Source organism: Salmo salar, chromosome 19, assembly GCF_965601325.2.
Source record: "Salmo salar chromosome 19, fSalSal1, whole genome shotgun sequence".
Lineage (NCBI taxonomy): Eukaryota > Metazoa > Chordata > Actinopteri > Salmoniformes > Salmonidae > Salmo > Salmo salar.
This window is the reverse complement of record NC_138309.1, coordinates 67,083,403-67,106,218: the sequence shown is the minus strand read 5'-3', so window position 1 is coordinate 67,106,218 and position 22,816 is coordinate 67,083,403. Positions and strand designations below refer to the sequence as shown.

At 40.1% G+C, this 22,816-nt stretch overlaps 1 protein-coding gene across 1 annotated transcript in view; it reads left to right on the top strand.

Moving 5' to 3' along the window:
- LOC106579087 (protein FAM117A) overlaps positions 1-21,221 on the top strand; it is a 41,336-nt gene extending 20,115 nt beyond the window's left edge. The window contains exons 5-8 of the mRNA XM_014158633.3: positions 3,863-3,979; positions 15,725-15,887; positions 16,530-16,698; positions 18,163-21,221. Coding sequence (XP_014014108.3) covers positions 3,863-3,979; positions 15,725-15,887; positions 16,530-16,698; positions 18,163-18,421 — 708 coding nt within the window. The 3' untranslated portion in view covers positions 18,422-21,221. The remainder of the gene's footprint in view (positions 1-3,862; positions 3,980-15,724; positions 15,888-16,529; positions 16,699-18,162) is intronic.
- Positions 21,222-22,816: the final 1,595 nt, after the last annotated feature.

Sequence of the window (22,816 nt, the reverse complement as noted above, 5' to 3'; positions counted from 1 at the left end):
TATGACTATTTCACAGCATTTTAAAGACAAGACTCTCTATCTAACCACACTGTCCGATTTCAAAAAGGCTTTACAGCGAAAGCAAAACATTAGATTATGTCAGCAGAGTACCAAGCCAGAAATAATCAGACACCCATTTTTCAAGCTAGCATATAATGTCACAAAAAACAAAACCACAGCTAAATGCAGCACTAACCTTTGATGATCTTCATCAGATGACAACCCTAGGACATTATGTTATACAATGCATGCATGTTTTGTTCAATCAAGTTCATATATCAAAAAACAGCTTTTTACATTAGCATGTGACGTTCAGAACTAGCATACCCCCCGCAAACATCCGGTGAATTTACTAAATTACTCACGATAAACGTTCACAAAAAACATAACAATTATTTTAAGAATTATAGATACAGAACTCCTCTATGCACTCTATGTCCGATTTTAAAATAGCTTTTCGGTGAAAGCACATTTTGCAATATTCTCAGTAGATAGCCCAGCCATCACGGCTAGCCATTTAGACACCGACCAAGTTTAGCCCTGATCAAACTCCGATTTACTATTACAAAAGTTTCATTACCTTTGTTGTCTTCGTCAGAATGCACTCCCAGGACTGCTACTTCAATAACAAATGTTGGTTTGGTCCAAAATAATCCATCGTTATATCCGAATAGCGGCGTTTTGTTCGTGCGTTCCAGACACTATCCGAAATGGTAAAGAAGGGTCGTGCGCATGGCACAATTCGTGACAAAAAAATTCTAAATATTCCATTACCGTACTTCGAAGCATGTCAACCGCTGTTTAAAATCAATTTTTATGCCATTTTTCTCGTAGAAAAGCGATAATATTCCGACCGGGAATCTCCTTTTCGGCAAACAGAGGAAAAAATCACAAAGACGGGGGCGGCCAGGTCACGCGCCTAAGCCCAGAGTCCCTTGATCGGCCACTTGAGAAAGGCGATAATGTGTTTCAGCCTGGGGCTGGGATGACGACATTCAGGTTTTTCCCGGGCTCTGAGCGCCTATGGACGACGTAGGAAGTGTCACGTTAGAGCAGAGATCCTTAGTAAAAGATAGAGATGGCAAAGAAGTTCCAGAAATGGTCAGACAGGCCACTTCCTGTAAAGGAATCTCTCAGGTTTTGACCTGCCATTTGAGTTCTGTTATACTCACAGACACCATTCAAACAGTTTTAGAAACTTTAGGGTGTTTTCTATCCATATATAATAAGTATATGCATATTCTAGTTACTGGGTAGGATTAGTAACCAGATTAAATCGGGTATGTTTTTTATCCAGCCGTGAAAATACTGCCCCTTAGCCATAAGAGGTTAACGAGAGTCTTGTCTTTAAAATGGTGTAAAATAGTCATATGTTTGAGAAATTGAAGTAATAGCATTTCTAAGGTATTTGAATATCGCGCCACGGGATTCCACTGGCTGTTGAGTAGGTGGGACGATTTCGTCCCACATACCCTAGAGGTTAATGGGGAAAAATGACAGGCACAAGCAAGACTATGAACAAGTCGCAGGAGAAAAATGAAAGCAATCAATCAGCGAGATTTAAGTGACGAGTGGAATTTGATTCCATCAAACACAGGAAATGGATGGATATAGTAGACAGATCCTCAGGTGGGCGGGGCATGCACGTTGCTATGTTGATCTGCAAGTTATTTTGCATGCTGAACAACCACAGGCAGTATCGGTAGCCAAGTCAAACTGTGCTGCTTGGTGCGCGGCATGTTCAGCATTCAAATGGCTTGAGCAAAATTAGGCTTTATTAGTTGAGATGCAACCAATGTAATTTGATAGGTTAGTTATCAAATGCGCTGTTAAAAATGTTGTTTTCCCGACTACAAGTAAGGTACCGGAGACAACTCAACCTGCTAATCGGGGCTTACATTAGATTTTATTTCTATCAAGTTTCACCAGCAGTTTTGTTTTACAAAATCTGTATATGGTCATTTTTAAATATACAGGGTAAAGTTGGTAATTTCATGACGAGGACAGCAATCACTTGTGTGAGCCGGGTCGAAGTGGGTGGAGAAGTGAAGCTCACTCTGTAAAAACTTCCAAACAGTCAAAACCATTCCATTTTGAGACGGGGTGAAATTCAACATTGTGCTATATACAGTGCATTCGGAAAGTTTTCAGACCCCTTCACTTTTTCCACATTTTGTTATGTTAGACTTATTCTAAAATGGATGAACTTTGTTTTGATCCTTATCAATATTTTTGCAAGTTTGTTAAAAGTAAAAAACAAACCTTTATTTACGTAAGTCCTCACACCCTTTGCTATGAGACTCAAAATTGAGCGCCGGTGCATCCTGTTTCCATTTACCATCCTTGAGATGTTTCTACAACGTTATTGGAGTCTACCTGTGATAAATTCAATTGATTGGACATGATTTGGAAAGGCACACACCTGTCTATATAAGGTCCCACAGTTGACAGTGCATGTCAGAGCAAAAACCAAGCCAGGAGGTCAAAGGAATTGTCTGTAGAGCTCCGAGAATGGATTATGTTGAGGCACAGATCTGGGGAAGGGTACCAAAAAATGTCTGCTACATTGAAAGTCCACAAGAACACAGTGGCCTCCATCATTCTTAAATGGAAGAAGTTTGGAACCACCAAGACTCTTCCTAGAGCTGGCCGCCTGGCCAAACTGAGCAATTGGGGGAGATGGGCCTTGGTCAGGGAGGTGAGCGCTGTATTCATTGCCTACTGCATAACACATTTTTAAGTGGGTGATGGTGATTTCAGATCAAAAAAGGGGGAAGTAAAAAAGCATATTGCCCCCCCCCCAAAAAAAAAATCGGATAGTGGACTAGAAGATGCCTGCTAGTCTCCTTCATGGCTTAGCTCAGGTGACTACATACACCATAGTCATATACATAATTTACACACACTGCGAAGTCAGCTCAGACAGATCCAGCTCAGAGGCCCAACTCATGAGCTCAATTAGCAGCAGATTTTAATTTGGAATTGAAAACGTATGTCTTTATGTAACAAATGTTATGCACCGAACCAATTTGTTCCTCTAATCAAACCGCATCGAATCATTTTAAACAAAAAATGATATTTTCTGTATCGGAGCCCATGGATCTAGATACGAGTCGAATAGTCTTGAAAGGGAAAGATACACAATGAACATGACCCTTCTATAGGCCTTCAACCCATATGCACTGCATTATCGTCATTGTGCAAGGAGAGAAGGAAGTATGGGCCAATACACACTTCAGAAATAGACCTACTCTCATCAAAACACGAAGAATAGAAATAAGCACAGTGATAGTTATAATGCATTGTAAAATATATCAAACCTGGGTTCAAATAGTAATTTGCTATCTTTCAAATTCTTTGAGTGTTTGCTTGAGCCTGCCTATTGCCGGATAGGCTGGATTTGTACTTTTGGTATGGTTCCATTGTTCTAGGTTATCTCACTCAAACACAGCTAAAGCTTTGAACGATTTCCACTACTAAGCTTATTTAAACCTGGGTTTTAATTTCCTTACATTTCCGAAGTTTAGTCACTAACTGATAACTCAGAGGATGTGTACTGGGAGCGATATGACATTTTTATGTGCTCTGTTTGCGTGGTGTGTGTCTTGTCTGCTTGTGTGTGTCCATACTTGCATGTTGCAAGTGTCTATTTGGTGTACCTATGCCCTACGCTTGCTTGTTTGTCTATGCCAATGTTTTGTTTACTCTATACATTGTACATGCATTATGAATGTGTACTTTATGTCCTACTGTATTGTTCTGTTGTCTCGTTTTACTGTAGTCTTCCACTGATTGTCAGTCAATTTTGAAGTATGAATTCAATTTATTAAATCAGCTGATGCTTCTCTCTTTTCTCCCCCAGCCCAACCCACCCACCCCCCTGTACAAGCTGACCCCTCGTCTGCGCCGCAGCGTGGAGGGCCTCAACCAGGAGCTGGAGGGCATGTTCGTGTGCCAGCCGCCCCACCATCAGTGCTGGGTAAGACATTTACATTTTTAGATTGTGCTAATTTCCAATACTCACTCCTCAAGGGAAAATATATTTTTTATATTGCGATAATCCATCTCGTTACCTTACCTGGTTTCCTGAATTAGTTCTTAGTTTAAAAATAAATATATATTTTACCCCCTTTTTCTCCCCAATTTCGTGTGACCCAATTACGATCTTGTCTCATTGCTGCAACTGTGAAGATCGAGTCATGCGTTCTCCGAAACATGACCTGCCAAACCGCACTCCTTAACACCTGCTCGCTTAACCCGGAAGCCAGCCGCACCAATGTGTCGGAGGAAACACCGCTCAACTGGGGACACGAGTCAGCGTGCATGTGCCTGGCCTGCCGCGTGGAGTTGCTAGAGTGACATCCCGGCCGGCCAGACCCTCCCCTAACCCGGATGATGCTTGTGCGCCGCCTCATAGTTCTCCCGGTCGTGTTTGGCTGCCTGGGATCAAACCCCGGTTGTTGGTGATCAGGCCTACCATTGTTGTGTCGTCGGTAAACTTAAGGATGGTGTTAGAGTCGTGCCTGGCCATGCAGTCATGGGTGAACAGGGAGTACAGAAGGGGAATGAGGACGCACCCCTGAGGGGCCCCCGTGTTGAGGATCAGCGTGGCAAATGTGTTACCTACCTTACCACCTGGGGGCGGCCCGCCAGGAAGTCCAGGATCAAGTTGCAGAGGGAGGTATTTAGTCCCAGGGTGCTTAGCTTAGTGCCTTCAAAGCTTATCACAATCTGTCACTTCAAGAGTTGTTTCAACAGGTTTGCAGAAAATCTCAATCCTAAACAGAATGTTTAAATATAGCTGCAAGTAGCAATAAGAGGTGCACGCTGAGAGGAAGCATGGAAGCATTATACATAATCCCTTGTGTAAATGTAACTATTCTAAACAAAGATGCCATTTTCTAATCTTTGGATGTATTGCTTTTCTCAAATGTACTAGAGACAGACATGATTAACATAAATTCTGAGTTTGGAGTTCATGAGAATTATTATTATTTTTTAATTATAATCTTGTAATAACCAAAAAAGTGTTAAACAAATCAATCAATATTTGAGATTCTTCAAATAGCCACCATTTGCCTTGATGACAGCTTTGTACACTCTTGGTATTCTCTCAACCAGCTTCGAGGTAGTCACCTGGAATGCATTTCAATTAACAGGTCTGCCTTCTTAAAAGTACATTTCTTGAATATCTTTCCTCCTTAATGCATTTGAGCCAATCAGTTGTGTTGTGACAAGGTGGGGGGGTATACAGAAGATAGCCCTATTTGGTAAAAGACCAAGTCCATGTTATGGGAAGAACAGCTCAAATAAGCAAAGAGAAATGACAGTCCATCATTTCTTTAAGACATGAAGGTCAGTCAATACAGAACATTTCAAGAACTTTAACCTCTCTTTTTTTATTTACCTTTATTTAACTAGGCAAGTCATTTAAGAACAAATACTTATTTTCAATGACAGCCTAGGAACAGTGGGTTAACTGCCTTGTTCAGGGGCAGAACGACAGATTGGTACCTTGTCAGCTCGGGGATTCGAACTTGCAACCTTTCGGTTACTAGTCCAACGCTCTAACCACTAGGCTACGCTGCCGCCCCCTCTTTGGTAGGGAGCAGTATTTTCACCTCCGGATAAAAGGCGTGCCCAAAGTAAACTGCCTGTTACTCAGGCCCAGAAGCTAGGATATGCATATAATTGGTAGATTTGGATAGAAAACACAAGTTTCTAAAACTGTTACAATAATGTATGCGAGTATAACAGAACTGATATGGCAGGCGAAACTCCGAAGACAAACCATCCCCCCAAAAAAGTATTTTCATCCTACCACTGATTTCAATGGCTGGCACTTTTATAATAGGGCGAAATCGTGCCCGATTGCAGTTCCTAGGGCTTCCACTAGATGTCAACAGTCTTTAGAAAGAGTTTCAGGCTGGTTTTTGGAAAAATGACCCAGAAGAAGTAGTTTTTCTAAGGGCTTGGCTGTAGAGTTTCCATGCGCATGGCCGAGAGAGTGCGGTTTTTTTGTTTATCTCCGGTAAAGACAATAACGATTCTCCGTCTTAAATTTTGTTTATTTGCGTATTAGGGTACCTAAGGATTGATTTATAAGTTTACTGGTAACGTTTGGGATTCATTTTGTATGCATTTTGACCGATGGAAACCGAGTGGATTATTGACTGAAGTGCGCCAGCTAAACTGAGTTTTTATGGATATAAAGAATACATTTATCGAACAAAAGGACCATTTGTAATGTAACAGACCTTTTGGAGTGCCAACAGAAGATGATCTTAAAAGGTAAGGCATATATTATATCACTATTTCTGACTTTCGTGTCGCAACTCCCTGGTTGAAAATTATTTGTTATGCATTTGTGTGCTGGACGCTGTCCTCAGATAATCTCATGGTTTGCTTTCGTCGTAAAGCCTTTTTGAAATCTGACACCGCGGCTGGATTAGCAAGAGGTTAAGCTTTATTTTGACATATTGCATGTGTATTTTCAAGAATGTTAAATATTTACAATTCTGTAGTTTGAATTTGGCGCCCTGCACTTTTACTGGATGTGAATCAGGTGGGACGCTACTGTCCCACCTAGCCTAGAGGTTTTAACAATAATTCACTGTATCACAATTCTAGTGGGTCAGAAGTTTACATACACTAAGTTGACTGTGCCTTTAAACAGCTTGGAAAATTCCAGAAAATAATGGCATGGCTTTAGAAGCTTCTGATAGGCTAATTGACATAATTTAAGTCAATTGTACTTGTGGATGTATTTCAAGGCCTACCTTCAAAGTCAGAGCCTCTTTGCTTGACTTAAATTTCAGAAAAGAAATTGTAGACCTCCACAAGTCTGGTTCATCCTTGGGAGCAATTTCCAACGCCTGAAGGTACCATGTTCATCTGTACAAACAATAGTACGCAAGTACCTTGTGAAGATGCTGGAGGAAACAGGTACAAAAGTATCTATATCCACAGTAACACGAGTCCTATATCGACATAACCTGAAAGGCTGCTCAGCAACGAAGAAGCCACTGCTCCAAAACCGCCAGACTACGGTTTGCAACTGCACATGGGGACAAAGATCGTAGTTTTTGGAGAAATGTCCTCTGGTCTGATGAATCAAAAATAGAACTGTTTGGCCATAATGACCATCGTTATGTTTGGAGGAAAAAGGGGGAGGCTTGCTAGCCGAAGTACACCATCCCAACCGTGAAGCACGGGGATGGCAGCATCATGTTGTGGAGGTGCTTTGCTGCAGGAGGGACTGGTGCACGTCACAAAATAGATGGCATCATGACGTAGGAAAAGTATGTGGATATATTGAAGCAACATCTTAAGATGTCAGTCAGGAAGTTAAAGCTTGGTCGCAAATGGGTCTTCCAAATAAACAATGACCCCAAGTGTACTTCCAAAGTTGTGGCAAAATTGCTTAAGGACAACAAAGTCAAGGTATTGGAGTGGCCATCACAAAGCCCTGACCTCAATCCCATAAAAGATTTGTGGGCAGAACTGAAAAAGCATGTGCGAGCAAGGAGGCCTACAAACCTGGCTCAGTTACACCAGCTCTGTCAGAAGGAGTGGGCCAAAATTCACCCAACTTATTGTGGGAAGCTTGTGGAAGGCTACTCGCACCGTTTGACCCAAGTTAAACAATTCAAAGGCAATGCTACCAAATACTAATTGAGTGTATGTAAACGTCTGACCCACTGGGAATGTGATGAAATAAATAAAAGTTGAAATAAATCATACTCTCTACTATTATTCTGACATTTCACATTCTTAAAATGAAGTGGTGATCCTAACTGACCTATGACAGGGAATATTTACTACGATTAAATGTCAGGAATTGTGAAAAACTGAGTTTAAATGTATTTGGCTAAGATGTATGTAAACTTCTGACTTCAACTTTATGGAATTTTCTATGACATTTCCTCCATTTTGAGAGGTAGTCTCAACCTAATAGAAAATTACTTACAAGCATGTTCATTAAACAAGCATTAACATGAGGGAAAAGGAAAGACTTTCTTTCACTTAATATATCGCAATTGAAAATGACTTTCAACCCTTGGCCTTGTTGTCTCATCTTAGCTGCCAGTGTCCTTTACAGTCCATTATGCCTTGTCCATTTTCCTACCTGTACACCAGCAGCGTGAGAGAAGTTTGGACAGGATCTCTCTCCATGCTCACTCCACGTGGACTCCTGTCGCACTCTGTAGAAGTGGTACAGGGCAGGCCCGTAGTGAGCTAAATTTTCGCCATTACTTCAGCCGGTTGGGGGGGGTGTTGTTGAGGTTCACACTGTTCTTGGTCAAATGTTTCCTTCTGTGCATCTAGACACTACCTGTGGTCATCTTCACCATAACCTCGAGAGAGGACAGACTAGAACAACAGTTTAGTTTAGGGCATTTCTGATTCAGGAAATCCATAAATTATTTAATCTGACCAATTCTTACTCCTACCAATTTATTTATACAGATTTCTATCTCAAATGTCGAAGAGAATAAGAATACACACTTTAAACCATTTTCTCCCCCAAATTGGCTTATACTCCTATCATCTTGGTGATCTCACTGCAAAGTTACAAGGTCAGGGAGTTAGAGGGCCAATCCTTAGGGAGACATCCCGACCATACAGCAGACCCAATCTGGTGAGATTTGTATCGAAACAAGAACAACCATAACAACAGTAATACACACATTACTCGAGGTGTTGAAACTTCAATCCATTTGGAGTAAATGTCAACCATTACCAATATATATTTTTCCCTTTTACAGGCAGGCATGTGAAGAAAATCTACTTGTTTATTTACCAACAGGCCCCAGGGGACCGGTAATTAAAAAAACAATCATGCCTGTTAAATAAAAAAATAAACAAATTAGAATAGCATCAAATTAGAATTACAACTCTTGATAACTCCATAAGGAAATAATTCTATCCCATAAAGTAATGGTAAAATAGACTAGAGACAGGTGTCCCTCATTCAGGGGTAGCATTCTCTCTGTCCTTCTCGTGGTCCACACATAGGACTATTGCAAAATTATAAACTTCTTCTAATTACTAGTGTTTACATAGCCCATTTTAGATCTCACCCAATGTCTCCAGTCTTTCTAGTGAGGGTGTCGGGCCTCAACAGGAAGTCAGAACAAAGGTCATTCAACCCCATTAAGTGTTTTCTTTGCCTGTACCTCAGAAACCATAAAAAAAATATTTCAAACATTTCCATCATTCTACGTACCCAGTTTACAACCAAATTAAAAAAGACCACACACAATAAATCAAACACAGTATTAACACCACTTAACAAATATTCCTAATAGGTGAGTTGTGTGTGCGTGCTGGTGTGGGGTAAAACGTATGGCATAAACAAATAAATGGCCAGGCCTTACTTATATGGGAGCTCCCCCTACGGCCGGAATGCGGATACCTTTATAAAACTGCAGAATTTTACTAACTACTCTCCCAAGGCTGTTGCCTTGGGAAACATTTCAAAGGGAGAGAAATTAAACATTTTGTTAGTTTTCACTTTGCTAAATCTTAATCAGTCCAAACAATTCAAATTCGAAATGATTAACTTCTCATTGCCTTTGTTACCTTCACTAGTCTACATCTCTACTTTTTAACTTTAGAAGCCCTCTCAATCACCATCACCCAGTACATTTCTCTTCCATTCTAACACTTGTTTCCCTCTACAATCTCTACTATACTCTACCTCTGTCTTTCCATCTGTCACTTTACCAGGTGAACAAAACGTTTTAAATTACAGACAAAACAAAACATGAGCTTCTGTTCACAGGAAGGCCACTGTCCTCCCTCCACTCATTAATCGTTTTTGTCTAAAATGTAAAAGGTAATTTTAGGTTTGGCAACCCCAATGCTGTCGCCTGACACAATTGCTTTTTCAAAACTACAAACAATTACTCACTATTTACATCACTCAAATTTCTTGTGACCCCTCCTCCCTTTCGTCAATTTTATAAATCTATTTCAGAATAAGACTAAATAGAATGTCTCACAAGATTAAAAACCCCCAGGGTTTTCCTGAGTCTGCAAGGAGTGTTTGGTTGTTTCAAAGAGCGCATTGTTCCTACTCGATCATGTGTAATGTGCTTCGTCACTTCCAAAATTGAAACCCTCATATGTTATTTCTTGTTTCGCTGGTTGTACTTTCCCATAAGATGTCTTGTGACCCTTCTCTACCAAATAGTTTACTAATGAAGGTAATGTCTGGCATATGAGTTTCTTCATCTTTTTACGCCAATAACAAATTAACGACATACTGTACCAACACAGAACCCTCAAATGAAAACCCTTTAGCGATTTATTTAAATGCACCATGATACAAAGTTGGACTTTTTTGGAACATTCTTGCTTTCGCCCAAATATGCTGCCAATTTTAATATGTTACCTTTTAGAATTCACTTTGATTTTCGCAAGGATTATCCAACCCCAAAATCAGCTCCACTTCAGTCGCCCTGTAGCAATATCCGGTTATTGTTACTGGTCCTATGTTCAATGACATGGATGGTAGTCACATCGCTTTCGATTTTGCCTGTTTCCCCACTAAATATAATACTTTTCCTGTTGTAAATTTTGCCAATTTCGAACTCTTGCCCCGCTACACTCACTTTTCCAATAACCAACAGCCTCACACCTAAAACATGGTGACTTTCACTGTGACACTATTAACCACACGCACAGCTGCAAAGTGAGTGGAATTGGATTCCACTCTCAAAACCTCCTTTACTATTTAATCCCAATAATAAATGTTGGTCCACTCCCCCCTCAAGATCCATTTTGAAAACAGGTTACAAACCTGCCATCAAAGCTTAGGTACACATTTTATCAACATCCTCACATAGCCAAGCTGTGTTCAAATACCAATACTAATATACTACGTACTTAATGAGTATATACTATTAGTTCATTTTTGTACAGTAAATGAACGGTAACCTTTCAGTTGAGCTTTGCATGTATACCGGTAGTTGATGCTAATGCTATGCAGCCTCTTGCTAACTTGTTAGCATAACAAATTACTAGTTAGACATTTTATGACTTCGGTTGTTCGGAAATTCAGACTGTTCAGAGCGCACACTGCCTGCTCTGGCCGAGGAGCAGGGTTCATCTGAGCGTTCTGACCTCACAACGGCAGTCAAGCACCCAAGCCAACTGGCTAAAGTTGGCTAGCTTGCTAGCTACTTCCAGGCACAAATTAGAGAACACCTCACTCTGACCATTTTACTCACTCTAGCAGAACTGGTTAGGCGTTTTTCATGTTATCCAAAGCATTGGTGACCAACTGTGCTGCTGCCAACAATTTAATAAAGTTTTTTTCCCCCAACGATTTTCTGACACCGGCCATATTCAACGGGTGTTGAGTGTTCATAAATTCAACGGTTATTCTGCGCTCTGGTGCATTCAGACGAGAGTGCTCTGAAATCGGAGCAGATGGCCAGAGCGACTTTACGAAGCACCCAATTTAACAATGTCCATTGAGAAAGCATAATGACTGTACCATTTAGCTAAGCTAAGAATGACGTGAGTAATCATGTCAATAAACATTGGGTAGTTACATAGCATATAGTTAATATATACTGGCAAGTTCAATGTATTAGTAGCCAACTAACGTTAGGTAGCTAGCTAACATATATTACGGGTACATACTGCTGTAATGCTATGCGATTCATAAGGATAGCCTAACTAACAAATTGGCAGTCAACATAACGTAACTTATTTGAAGTCATTACTTTGACATTGCTCAACATTTTCTTACCATTTGTCATAATTAAATTAATGATTTTGTGTCCTGAAACCAATAAGCATACTACATACTCAATTTACTTCACAAATAGTTTGTTTATTGCGGTTATCCTGAGTACATCAAAACACTGATGTATTGAGCTTTTGAATTTTATTTTGTCATTGTGCCAATTCAACATAGCATCTCAGAATTCTTTGTTAGATTGGAATTTTCCATCAACAGGGAAATGCTGCCCAATTTTATCCATGATTAGATTCGAGCCATATACGAGCCGAATTGGTAGAATGCCCTTGTGCTTTTTTTAGTGCCTCTATGGCTTTGCTATAGTTTACCTCTTCTATGATGGTTATTTCTGTGCCTTTCTCAACGGTGTCGAGTTTAGATTTCCTCAGTCACGGTTTCAATATATGCCAATTTAAAAAAATCCAAGGTAGTCATTCCCACTTCCGTGGAGAGTAGTTATGGTATTTGTGCCTTTTTAATTGGTCACGGCACCTGATTCCTTGTATTAGAACCAATACTGAAGCTCGGCCAATTTACTACTGGAGAATGAGACCTAATGTCTTATACCAGTCTAACGATTCATCTGTCCATAATGTAAATCTCTCGTCAATACACACACACACACTCAGGAAACAAATCAAACACACAAAACAAACAGTATTTCGTTAGGAACTTCTTCCTTTCTTATAATGAAAAAATGTATTTCTTCTCCCTCAAAATATTTTTTTCATGACTCTGTAATTTTAAATGTTATACCCACATTGTAGTTCCTATGCACATGTCTGTGTAGGGTTTAAATGTATAGCTGGTTTCCCAATCATAACCAACTGTTTTACCAGTACACTGACGAATTCATTTTCTTTTACAATGTTTTAAAAAAAAAAAATTATTTTACCTGCCGGAATATTTTCTTTTCTATCTCCAGGATTGTGCCCTGCGATCACAACTCGTAACCGTGTCATATCGTCCCATGGCCGCTTCTCTGCTTCAACGGAGAAACACAACGCCTGTCTCCAACCAGGATACTTCTGCTTCAACACAAATATTCCAATTAGAGATGTCCCTGCTTCGACAGGGTGTTTGCCCTAATTACAATTTTATTAATTTTTTTTAACCTTTATTTAACTAGGCAAGTCAGTTATTAACCTCTCTAGGGGGTGTGGGACGATAGCGTCCCACCTGGCCAACATCCAGTGAAATTGCAGAGCGCCAAATTCAAAAACAGAAATACTCATTATAAAAATTAATAAAACATACAAGTGTTATACATCGGTTTAAAGATGAACTTCTTGTTAATCCAACCACGGTGTCAGATTTCAAAAAGGCTTTACGGCGAAAGCATACCATGCGATTATCTGAGAACAGCGCCCAGCAGACAAATTATTATAAACAGTTACCAGTAGAGGCGTTACACAAGTCAGAAATAGCGATGAAATTAATCACTTACCTTTGATCTTCATATGGTTGCACTCACAAGACTCCCATTTACTCAATAAATGTTTGTTTTGTTCGATAAAGTCCCTCTTTATATCCATAAACCTCCGTTTTGTTCAGTAATCCACAGGCTCAAAGGCAGTCACAACAGGCAGATGAAAAATCAGAAAAGTATCAGTAAAGTTCGTAGAAACATGTCAAACGATGTTTATAATCAATCCTCAGGTTTTTAGTCATAATAATCAATAATATTTCAACCAGACAAAAGCTTCGTCAATATAAAAGGAAAACAAGAAAGGCGCGCTCTCGGTCGTGCGCATGAAAAACCTCTGGGACACTGCATTGTCCACTCATTCAGTGGTCTTACTCCCTCATTTTTCTGAATACAAGCCTGAAACAATTTATAAAGACTGTTGACATCTAGTGGAAGCCATAGGAAGTCCAATTTGAGTCCTAAATCAATGGAATCTGTATTGGCAGTCAATGGAAAACTACAAACATAAAGAAATCCCACTTCCTGGATGGATCTTTCTCAGGTTTTCGCCCGCCATATCAGTTCTGTTATACTCACAGACATTATTTTATGCATATCCTAGCTTCTGGGCCTGAGGAACAGGCTGTTTACTTTGGGCACGCTTTTCATCCGGAGGTGAAAATAGTGCCCCCTACCCTAATTAAGTTAAGAACAAATTCTTATTTACAATGATGGCCTACCCCGGCCAAACCTTATTTACAATGATGGTCTACCCCGGCCAAACCTAACCCGGACGACGCTGGGCCAATTGTGCGCCGCAACTATGGGACTCTCAATCACGTCCGGTTGTGATACAGCATGGAATCAAACCTGGGTCTGTAGTGACGCTTCTAGCACATCTTCAAATAATATTTTTGCAGGAATCTCCTTGCGAATGATTTTGTCGAAGATTGTATCTCCGCCACTCGGGAGCCCAGATATTAGATATCTGTTTTATATGATTTCCTAATAAAAAAATTCTAGGACTTACCCTATTCTGAAATAACTCTGCTACAACAAAGTTTCTAACTAGGGGTGTCTTTTGCTTGTACAAAATACCTAATGTGCGCCACCTGTTCCCAAAACATGATTTTCTATGATGTTTAAAAGAAAATCAGTCTCACCCTTAATTTATTTTGTCTGTTCATAATGACGTATCCACTCACTGACGCTCCCTGCCAGGTCTGAGGCTGGGCAATTTCTGCTCCGCTTAGTCAGAGTGTGGGGCTTCCTGCCACGTCTAATGCAGCCTCTGCGTACAGTTAACCTCGATCCGCGGAGTTAGCATCTCATCCTCATCGCCAAATTGTCCGAGAGATTCTATTGGGAGACTGCAGATTATTTCAAACAACAATTGTGTAAGATTTCCAAAAATGAAGCGATCAACCATCGCTAAGAATTGTTCAGAGTTGAAAAGCTTAACATAGTTGGGTCTCTGATTTTATAGAAAAAGTACAACCTATTTTTGTCTACGTGGCAGTTTAGCAGTTGTGTGGAAACGGGGGCAGAACATAGTGTAAAAAAGGCGATTTGGTTTGTCTGTGCAGGTTGATAGCACGAGGGCTCAACCGTATAACTGCGTTCTGTCACATTTCACACTATAATGTGCTCTTTCCTGCAAGGTTCCACACAGCTGACTTCCTGCCGATTTAGTAAACCCACGGGATGTCTTGCATACTGCAGTTGCACCTAAACTGATCTTAGCTATACGCCCAGTCTTATGACGAAGTCACTCAAAGACAAGTTTGTATCAGGTTAGAAAAAACACTAGCATATAACTAGACTATTCTTTAAGCAGTAAAACACAGGATAGCATGACCAACTATGTAATTTTCCACAACAGGTTCACAACTGAATTGCTTGCTTTTTCCATGTTTATTGAGATATCAACACCTGCTTCGACATAAACATTCCTACTAATGCCCTCAAAACACTGTTTCAAGTTGATAGAGTAAAGATAAGTTGAGTTATTAGGGCTTGATTGAGAACGCAATATTATTTTTATGAAGTTGCCATTTTCTCTTCCATCTGACGTATTGCTTAGCTTTTTTCCAAACTTAGTAGAGGCTGACATGATGAATATACATTGAGTTTCAAGTCAATCAGATTTGCAGTTCATGATACGTTTTTTTTAATGATTTTCGAAAACATCGACAGGGCAGAAAATCCAATATGGCGGACCTCATGGGTCTTTGAAGCAAAGTTTTTCCTTATGCTAAATACTGCTATACCAAGTTTTGTGTTTTTTACATCAAATGGGTCAGCGGGGCTGAGCCTTACACTCAGATTTTGTTTATTTTTATACACCACCAACTATGGGCCAATTGGTGCAGTTTTCGGTGTCAGAGTAGCAGTGTTAAAGTTCTTCGATATTGCCAAAGTAAAAAGAAAAACAAGTATCGGGCCTGGCGATATTGTGACAAAAGTGGAAGAATAATAAGAATTCCTTCAAACAATAAGGAGGTATTCACTCTTGTCCTGTTGTCCAGTGTATTCACTGCATTCATTTCTGTCTCTCTCAGATTCTGGAGGTTCCTGACGGCCACAGGGCTCCAGTTCCACCCCTGAGCTGCAGCAGTGGCTCCCAGAGCGACCCCTCCACCATGCCCCTCTCCCCCACACCCTCACCCTGCTCCTCTTTCTCTTCCTCTTCTGTAGAAGACCTACCTGTGAATCAGGACCCAGGTCAGTCTCTCCCCAATATAGCCCTGTAACAACATCAGTGCAGTGTTATGTTAAGTAGTGTACACAAACTTGTTCAGTAAGGTGCACACAAACCTGCAAAATGTTTTGCAATTGAAAACTGTTCTTATTGGACAGGTTCAGGGTGTACCTCCCGGGTTTATCTGTTTCAAAACGTTATCTCCCTACTGAACAAGACCCATTTGGTTTATCAACATAAAATTGAGTAATACCAGGCAGGAAAAGCTAAATTGGCTATAAATGGTTGAGACAGTTTCCACAGTAATGGTGCCTCTTTACAATGACGTGATACAACGTTTCCACTTGTTGTAGCATGAAATGCATGCACTAGAAACAGGGCACACTTTGTGAGAGAGATAGCTAGCCAAGCACACAGCTTGCTGATATCTAGCTGCTTGGCTAAACACAGAATGTCAGCGCACTGTTCTGATTGGCCAGTCGCAAGTCTTTAGCTAAGATTTCACATGTTGAACCTAGGAAACTCCAGCAAGACCGTTCAGATCAAGCAAACTGCATAAAACCGTCTCGGCTGCTGTATCTGAACTGGGCATCAGTGATAGGAATTTAGAAACACAGATATTGGACCTATTCAGATATTGGATCTATTCTCACACCACGCTTCAGGTGTGGCGGAGGGTGCAGAGCTGTGTCTCCTGTCTCCACTGTCATCCCAGCGTGGGTGGGAGCCATCCCCCTTGCTGCTCTCCTCCTCGCCCCGGCCCAACAAGAGCTACTGCTTCCAGAGGGAGCCCCCCGAGGGCTGCGAGAAGGTCCGCGTGTGTGAGGAGACCAGGTAGGTTCTCGCAAATACTCGTACACGCACACACATGCACAATTGTTTGATGTGCACAGAAACGTACATGCACACACAAATGTAAATACACATTAACGTGTATGTATGGACAGATGTATTCTTTGGTATATAGATAAATACAAAACATTCTGACTTGCATGCATTTATTCCAAAAAGCTTATGAACAGTAACATATGGCTCCTTAGATTGAGTCTGCACTGACCCCCAGTGGTTTCAAAGTTATTGTAGACTGGGTGTGTCAATCACAGGGTTCATATGATCATGAAAATCCTGAAAAAGTAATGGAATTTTAAAATGGTGTTTCCCAGTCCTGGAAAAGTTTTAGAAAATAATAAAATCCGAAACGTAATGGAAATTATTTTATCATTTCTGTTATTGTGATTTATTTCAATATTTTATCAATAAAAATCATATCTGCCAGGATCGGAATAACACTTTAGCTCGTCTGTATTTGTGTGAGATGAGTGGGCCGTTGCTCAAGGAGAGAGAGCGAGTCGAACATTTCAGCAGCAGGTAGGCATAGCCTATAAAATATGATTAACTAGCCAAATCAAAACATATCTTGTACCCTCTAGTTAAGTGTTTAGCTGTTATTAGCATGTATTAATGTTTTCGTCATGTCCTAAAAAAGCGTATCCCCGACACTCACGAATAAAGCCATACAAGGTTGATGTACATTTTTGAACGATTCATATGATTCATTTAAACAATTATTTGATGAAACAAACAATTCACTTAACCATTGTATTAGTTGGTATTCGGTTTAATTGCATTGATCTAATCATCTGAATCAAAATAATTAGAATTGTGAACATTCATTTCAGTAAAAAAAATATTAGATGTAGCCTTTCTTTTGGATTATGTGGGTTCAAAATGTGTATATGATGCCAGTTGATTTGGGCATCTAACGTATGGGATGTTGCAATAGATGCTAGTCAGCCTGCAAAGTAAACACTTCTAAGCTGATTAAGATAAATATGACTAAACTAGAAAAGGTACATTTCATGAAGAACATTTCTGGGCTTGCTTCAGCTGAATAAAAAGATTTGTAGCCTACCATAGCCATTTGATCTTTGATATATTGAATGAGCTAATTATTTGTTTTACATCAAGGTAGCTCTCCAGAGTGAGGGTTGACCACATGTTTTATACTGTTGCCTAACAGGTATTCTACTTTGGGGGGGGTGTTAAGTGCCTTGCTCAACAACAGGTGATGGTACATGGGATCAGAGAGCAGCCTCCCAGTGTCGATACCACATTACGCATACTTTTTTTTACACTTTACTTCAGAGACGCCGTCAATTGTTGGTCATGGAAATTCGGTTAAAAGGAAAAGTCATTAAATTCCATATGTCATGTGTATGAACCCTGATATCAGGTCTACTAACATATTTGAACAGTTTGTGATCCTGCTCCTAACAACTGTCCTTTTCTCTCCCACAGCTTTCCACACCTAGCCCAGTCCTCGCTCCTCCTCTCCTCCTGCCCCGACCCCAACAAGGTGAACTTCACCCCCCACGGCGGCTCTGCATTCTGCCCGGTCAGCCTGCTCAAGCCCCTGCTCCCATCCATGGACCTGCTGTTCCGCAGCCTGGCCGTGTCCCCAGCCACGGGCTGCTCTGGCCAGGGCGCAGACCCCTACCAGGCCCCCTCGCCTGGGTACCTGGGGTCTCACCCCGACTCGGTCACCACTGCTATGTAAAAGGGGCTACATTAAAGGGGGAAATGTCAAGGCAGCGGTATGCTTTGAAAACTACATTACACATCATGAGGATGTCTTGGTTACTCCCCCCAGCCTTGTTGATTGTGGCCCCCCACCCAAATTAAACACAATGTTTCAAAGTGCTCAAGAAGACAGCCTTTTGACCAACCATGCTCCAGTTTAGTAAGAGTTCACAAACTCGTTACTGTTGACCAAAAATGTCAGGGAATCTTTTTTGGACAGTAGTGGCTTCCATTTTCATTTCTCTTGACTTCATCATAGCTTTTTTTAAAGTGTCATTGGCTGTGCTCTTTTTTTTTTTTTTTTTTCCGTATCCGTACTGAAAAGACATGACACACCAGCTGACTTTTGGCTTTTAACCTTGGGTGCCAACCACAGTCGCTGCCACATTGAAAGTGGTCCGAAATGTATTAACTTGTGGACCAATAGCCACTGAGAGGCAAGCATACTTTTATAAAAGGATCCATTTATTTGGTCATTTTTGTTAGAAAAGAAAATGTAAAAAAAAAAAAGAAGAAGAAATAGACAATGTATGAGGTTATGTTATTTGCTTGAATCAGTCCCCAAGATGACATTTGCTTTTTAGAACAGATCGGTCCATAAGGGTTTCGAATCGGAACATAATTAGATTTTCTATGTTAGGATGGTACATATAACACTGCGAGTCATTGGATTGTCAATGGCTATAGTCATTTTTGCAACAATGCTGATCTTTTGTATTAATGTTCATTAGTCACTATCTTATGATGCTCAAAAGACACTGCATTGCTTCAACATTTGGCAGGATGGTGTAGGGTAGTCTTATCATTTGGCCAAACTACTAACCGTCTTTTATTCTCTGGAAGAGCAATGTTTCCTATGATTTTTCTAGGGGACGATGCTCCACCCCTCACTTTATGCACATTGAACTCTCGTTTTGGGTTTTAGGAGCCTGTTGGCGGCCCACTTCTCTTTTAATGGTGATTCAGATTTTCCCTCTCTTTGTATGAAAGGTGTCTTGGGAAAGCTGTACTCTTTGGAAATGTAATGTTCTGCTCTGAATTAGTTTGTGTATTGTAGAAAAAGGCTGCTGTCAAATACCAATTAATTATTTAAGTTATTAGAAAGGGAGGCAAATGCTCTTCACCAAAATCTGGTTGCTTTTAGTATTTAAAGATATTTATATAGAATTTTCAATTGAAATAAACTTTTTTTTAACCTTAAAGTAACATCCATGACACACACATGCAGATGTTTTCCCCTCCCCCCTTAACCATCTTAGTGTCCTCAAACAAGGCATGACAAATCAGTTTGCCCCATTTGTGTTCGATGAATTATATTTTTCTTTCTTGCATGCTTTTTAATTATTTTTCTAATAGCCTAGTTTATATAGGTAATAAGATGAGTCTTTGACTAGTTTTCCTTTTTTCCCTGCTTTTCCTCGTGATGGTGAAAGAAGACATTTATAGAAGTTTGGTGCTATTTCTGTTAATGTTTAGTGCCTCTTTTTATTTTGTTTCAAATAAGGGGATTTATAAATGTTAATCAGAGCATAGCTCTTCTAGTTGTCTAAATGTGTATAGCTCTGTGAGGACTCTTACGACACTGTTGACTACCTATGTAATGGTCTAGAGTCATCATCTGATCTCATTGGTAAATGTTGATAATTTTCTTGATGTTTTTTTTCTTCCTCTACCAAGGTTACAAGATCAAGTTAATTGAGAATCTTTGCACAAAGTGACACCTATTTTTTTCCATTTGCAATTTCTATTTTTCTTGTACTTTAGAGTAACCTTGTTTTGCTGTATGAATGTATTTTGGTATATTTTCCAGTTATCTGCAACATAAGCTAAAGAAGGTTAAAAAGTATGTTCGGATGGTCATTTCAGTTCCCCACTCTGTCCGTTTTATGTTAGGGGACTGACAAGCAAATTGTATTTGGGGTAATTATTATTTACTTCAAGGAGAAGGTTTTATGTGGCAGCTATTTTATGTTTGAACACATTTCTGTATAGTTTTATAGTTCTTATTGAAATCGTTTTCAATGTTTTGGGGGAATTTCCCAGGTGTCATCTTGAAATAGGGTTCCATTTGGAACACAAGCCTATGGTACCCCCACTTGGTTCCTATACAGGCGATTGACGGTAAAAGAGGTGGTCTTTATATTATAGACCGGCCAGTGTAGACACTTCTTATACACTGCCTAACCATTGTACACTGCAATTTGCCCACCTGTGCAGCGCACGCTTCCCAACATGTTTGGTTCTCCCATTATTAAAACCGATATTTGGGGGTGAACGCATCATCTAGCGCAACAATCGTAATTGCTTTTATGAACAAGACGCTGAAAAGCCACCCAGCCGTTAGTGTTCCCAGCATACATGGTATGGTTTCTGATCAACCGGCTGATGAATTTGAAACGTGCCTTTGGGTTTTATAAGCGCGCGCCGATTTTACATTTTAGGAGATTCGTGTACTATAATGGCTGAAACAATCCAGTAGCCTCGAAGAAAGTCCATTAATTGTTGCTGTTATAGATTTTTTTCAATAGGCATATTGATACTAGGCTATAATAAAAAGCGTTTCTTTACGTTGCTGTTGAGTTAAAAGTAAAATGTAGGCATAGGCCTACTGTAAGAATTTATACAGGGCTAGCTCCCATGGTTTTATTAACACACAGGTGCTGCAACCTGCGCCGATGACAAAAATCTGGTATGTTTGGTGCATAAATGAAGAAGCAGATGTGCGCTTCACCCAGGTCTGTAGAATAAACATAATGTAAACATCTTTCTGTTAAATACATACATTGCACACTATGGCTGCTAGGTTTTATGTAAACTATAGAGAAAGGGCGGGGCATGACAGATGAATTAAATATCGTTTAAGTAAACTACAATAATTCCGATTTGTACATTACATGTATAGCCTATCACATTACAGAAGTATTGATGGGAATAATTCCGCGTTTACATGCTAGTCGGAAATAGGAAATTCGGACATTTCTGATTAGTTAATAAATTGAACGAGGCGCGTAATTAACTACAACTAGTTAGCAAGTCAAAAGTGACCCAGTTCTGACTAGTACGTGAACGCGGTAAAAAGGTTGGTTTACATTTGGTCTATCCACATGTCTGTAGAAGGTTGTCACAGTGACATCGTGAACATTCAATTGTCGTCCGACAAGCGCAGATAAACTTCACCAAGCTCTGGGACAGTGCTGGTCAGAAAGAAAGCTAGCTAGCTGATGAATGCAGACAATGCCCCCCCACACACACACACACACACACCAAAAAACGACAATTTGTTTCAGTGGCTATAGTTAGCTAGCTAACTATCTAGCTTGGTGTCATCTAAAATACCACACATTTATACGTCGGTTCATTTCATTAGTTATGGTAGGACACACTTATGTGAAGCTAGCCACAATAATGTAATTTGCGGTTCGCCTTCAAAATTAAAGGCCCTATTTGAAAGTGATACATTGACACCAACAAAACACAACTGAAGCGTTTACACAAATATTACTGTCGTAGCTCTTATTGCTGGACTTTGACTGTGGGAAGTCACCTCTCCAGTCACCCTATTGTGTGTATTGACATTCATATTGCACTGTACAGCCTTACCCCATTTCATTGATCCACAATCCATAGGTATCAGTCTACTCAGTACCCAAGCATGTAAATCTTGGTGGGGCAAAGGGTATTCATGTCAGCAAAGCCACTAAACAATACATTAATTGCACTTTACTGTTGACAAACAGTGCCCACAAACTGTTAGGGCTGACTTAAAGCTGTCCCAACAGCAGAGCTTTCTTTTCAGCACCATGGAGTGAATTCTTCCCACTTCTACACCTGGCTATCAGCGGAGCCTTGTCTAGCAGTTAAACAGTTCATTCAGACTCATTTACTGCCTTTTAAAAAATCTGACTTGCTTAAACATGTGATTTCTACTGACAATTGAGATGTAAAACTATGGCATAAGGGGACTGAGCACCTAAGAGGCAATCCATAATTTCGATCAAGACATTAGTGAGCTAGGACGGACGTAGTCAATATCACTATTTGGTCAGCACTTTTGAAAAGTACAGCGACGGAATTCACAACATGGGCCGTTTATACAGTATTCTCCCTGTACACCAACTGTAGGATAAATAAAGGGGCCATACAGTTGGAGTTGGAAGTTTACATACACTTAGGTTGGAGTCATTAAAATTTGTTTATCAACCACTCCACAAATTTCTTGTTAACAAACTATAATTTTGGCAAGTCAGTTAGGACATCTACTTTGTGCATGACACAAGTCATTTTTCCAACAGTTGTTTACAAACAGATTACTTCACTTATAATTCACTGTATCACAATTCCAGTGGTTCAGAAGTTCACATACACTAAGTTG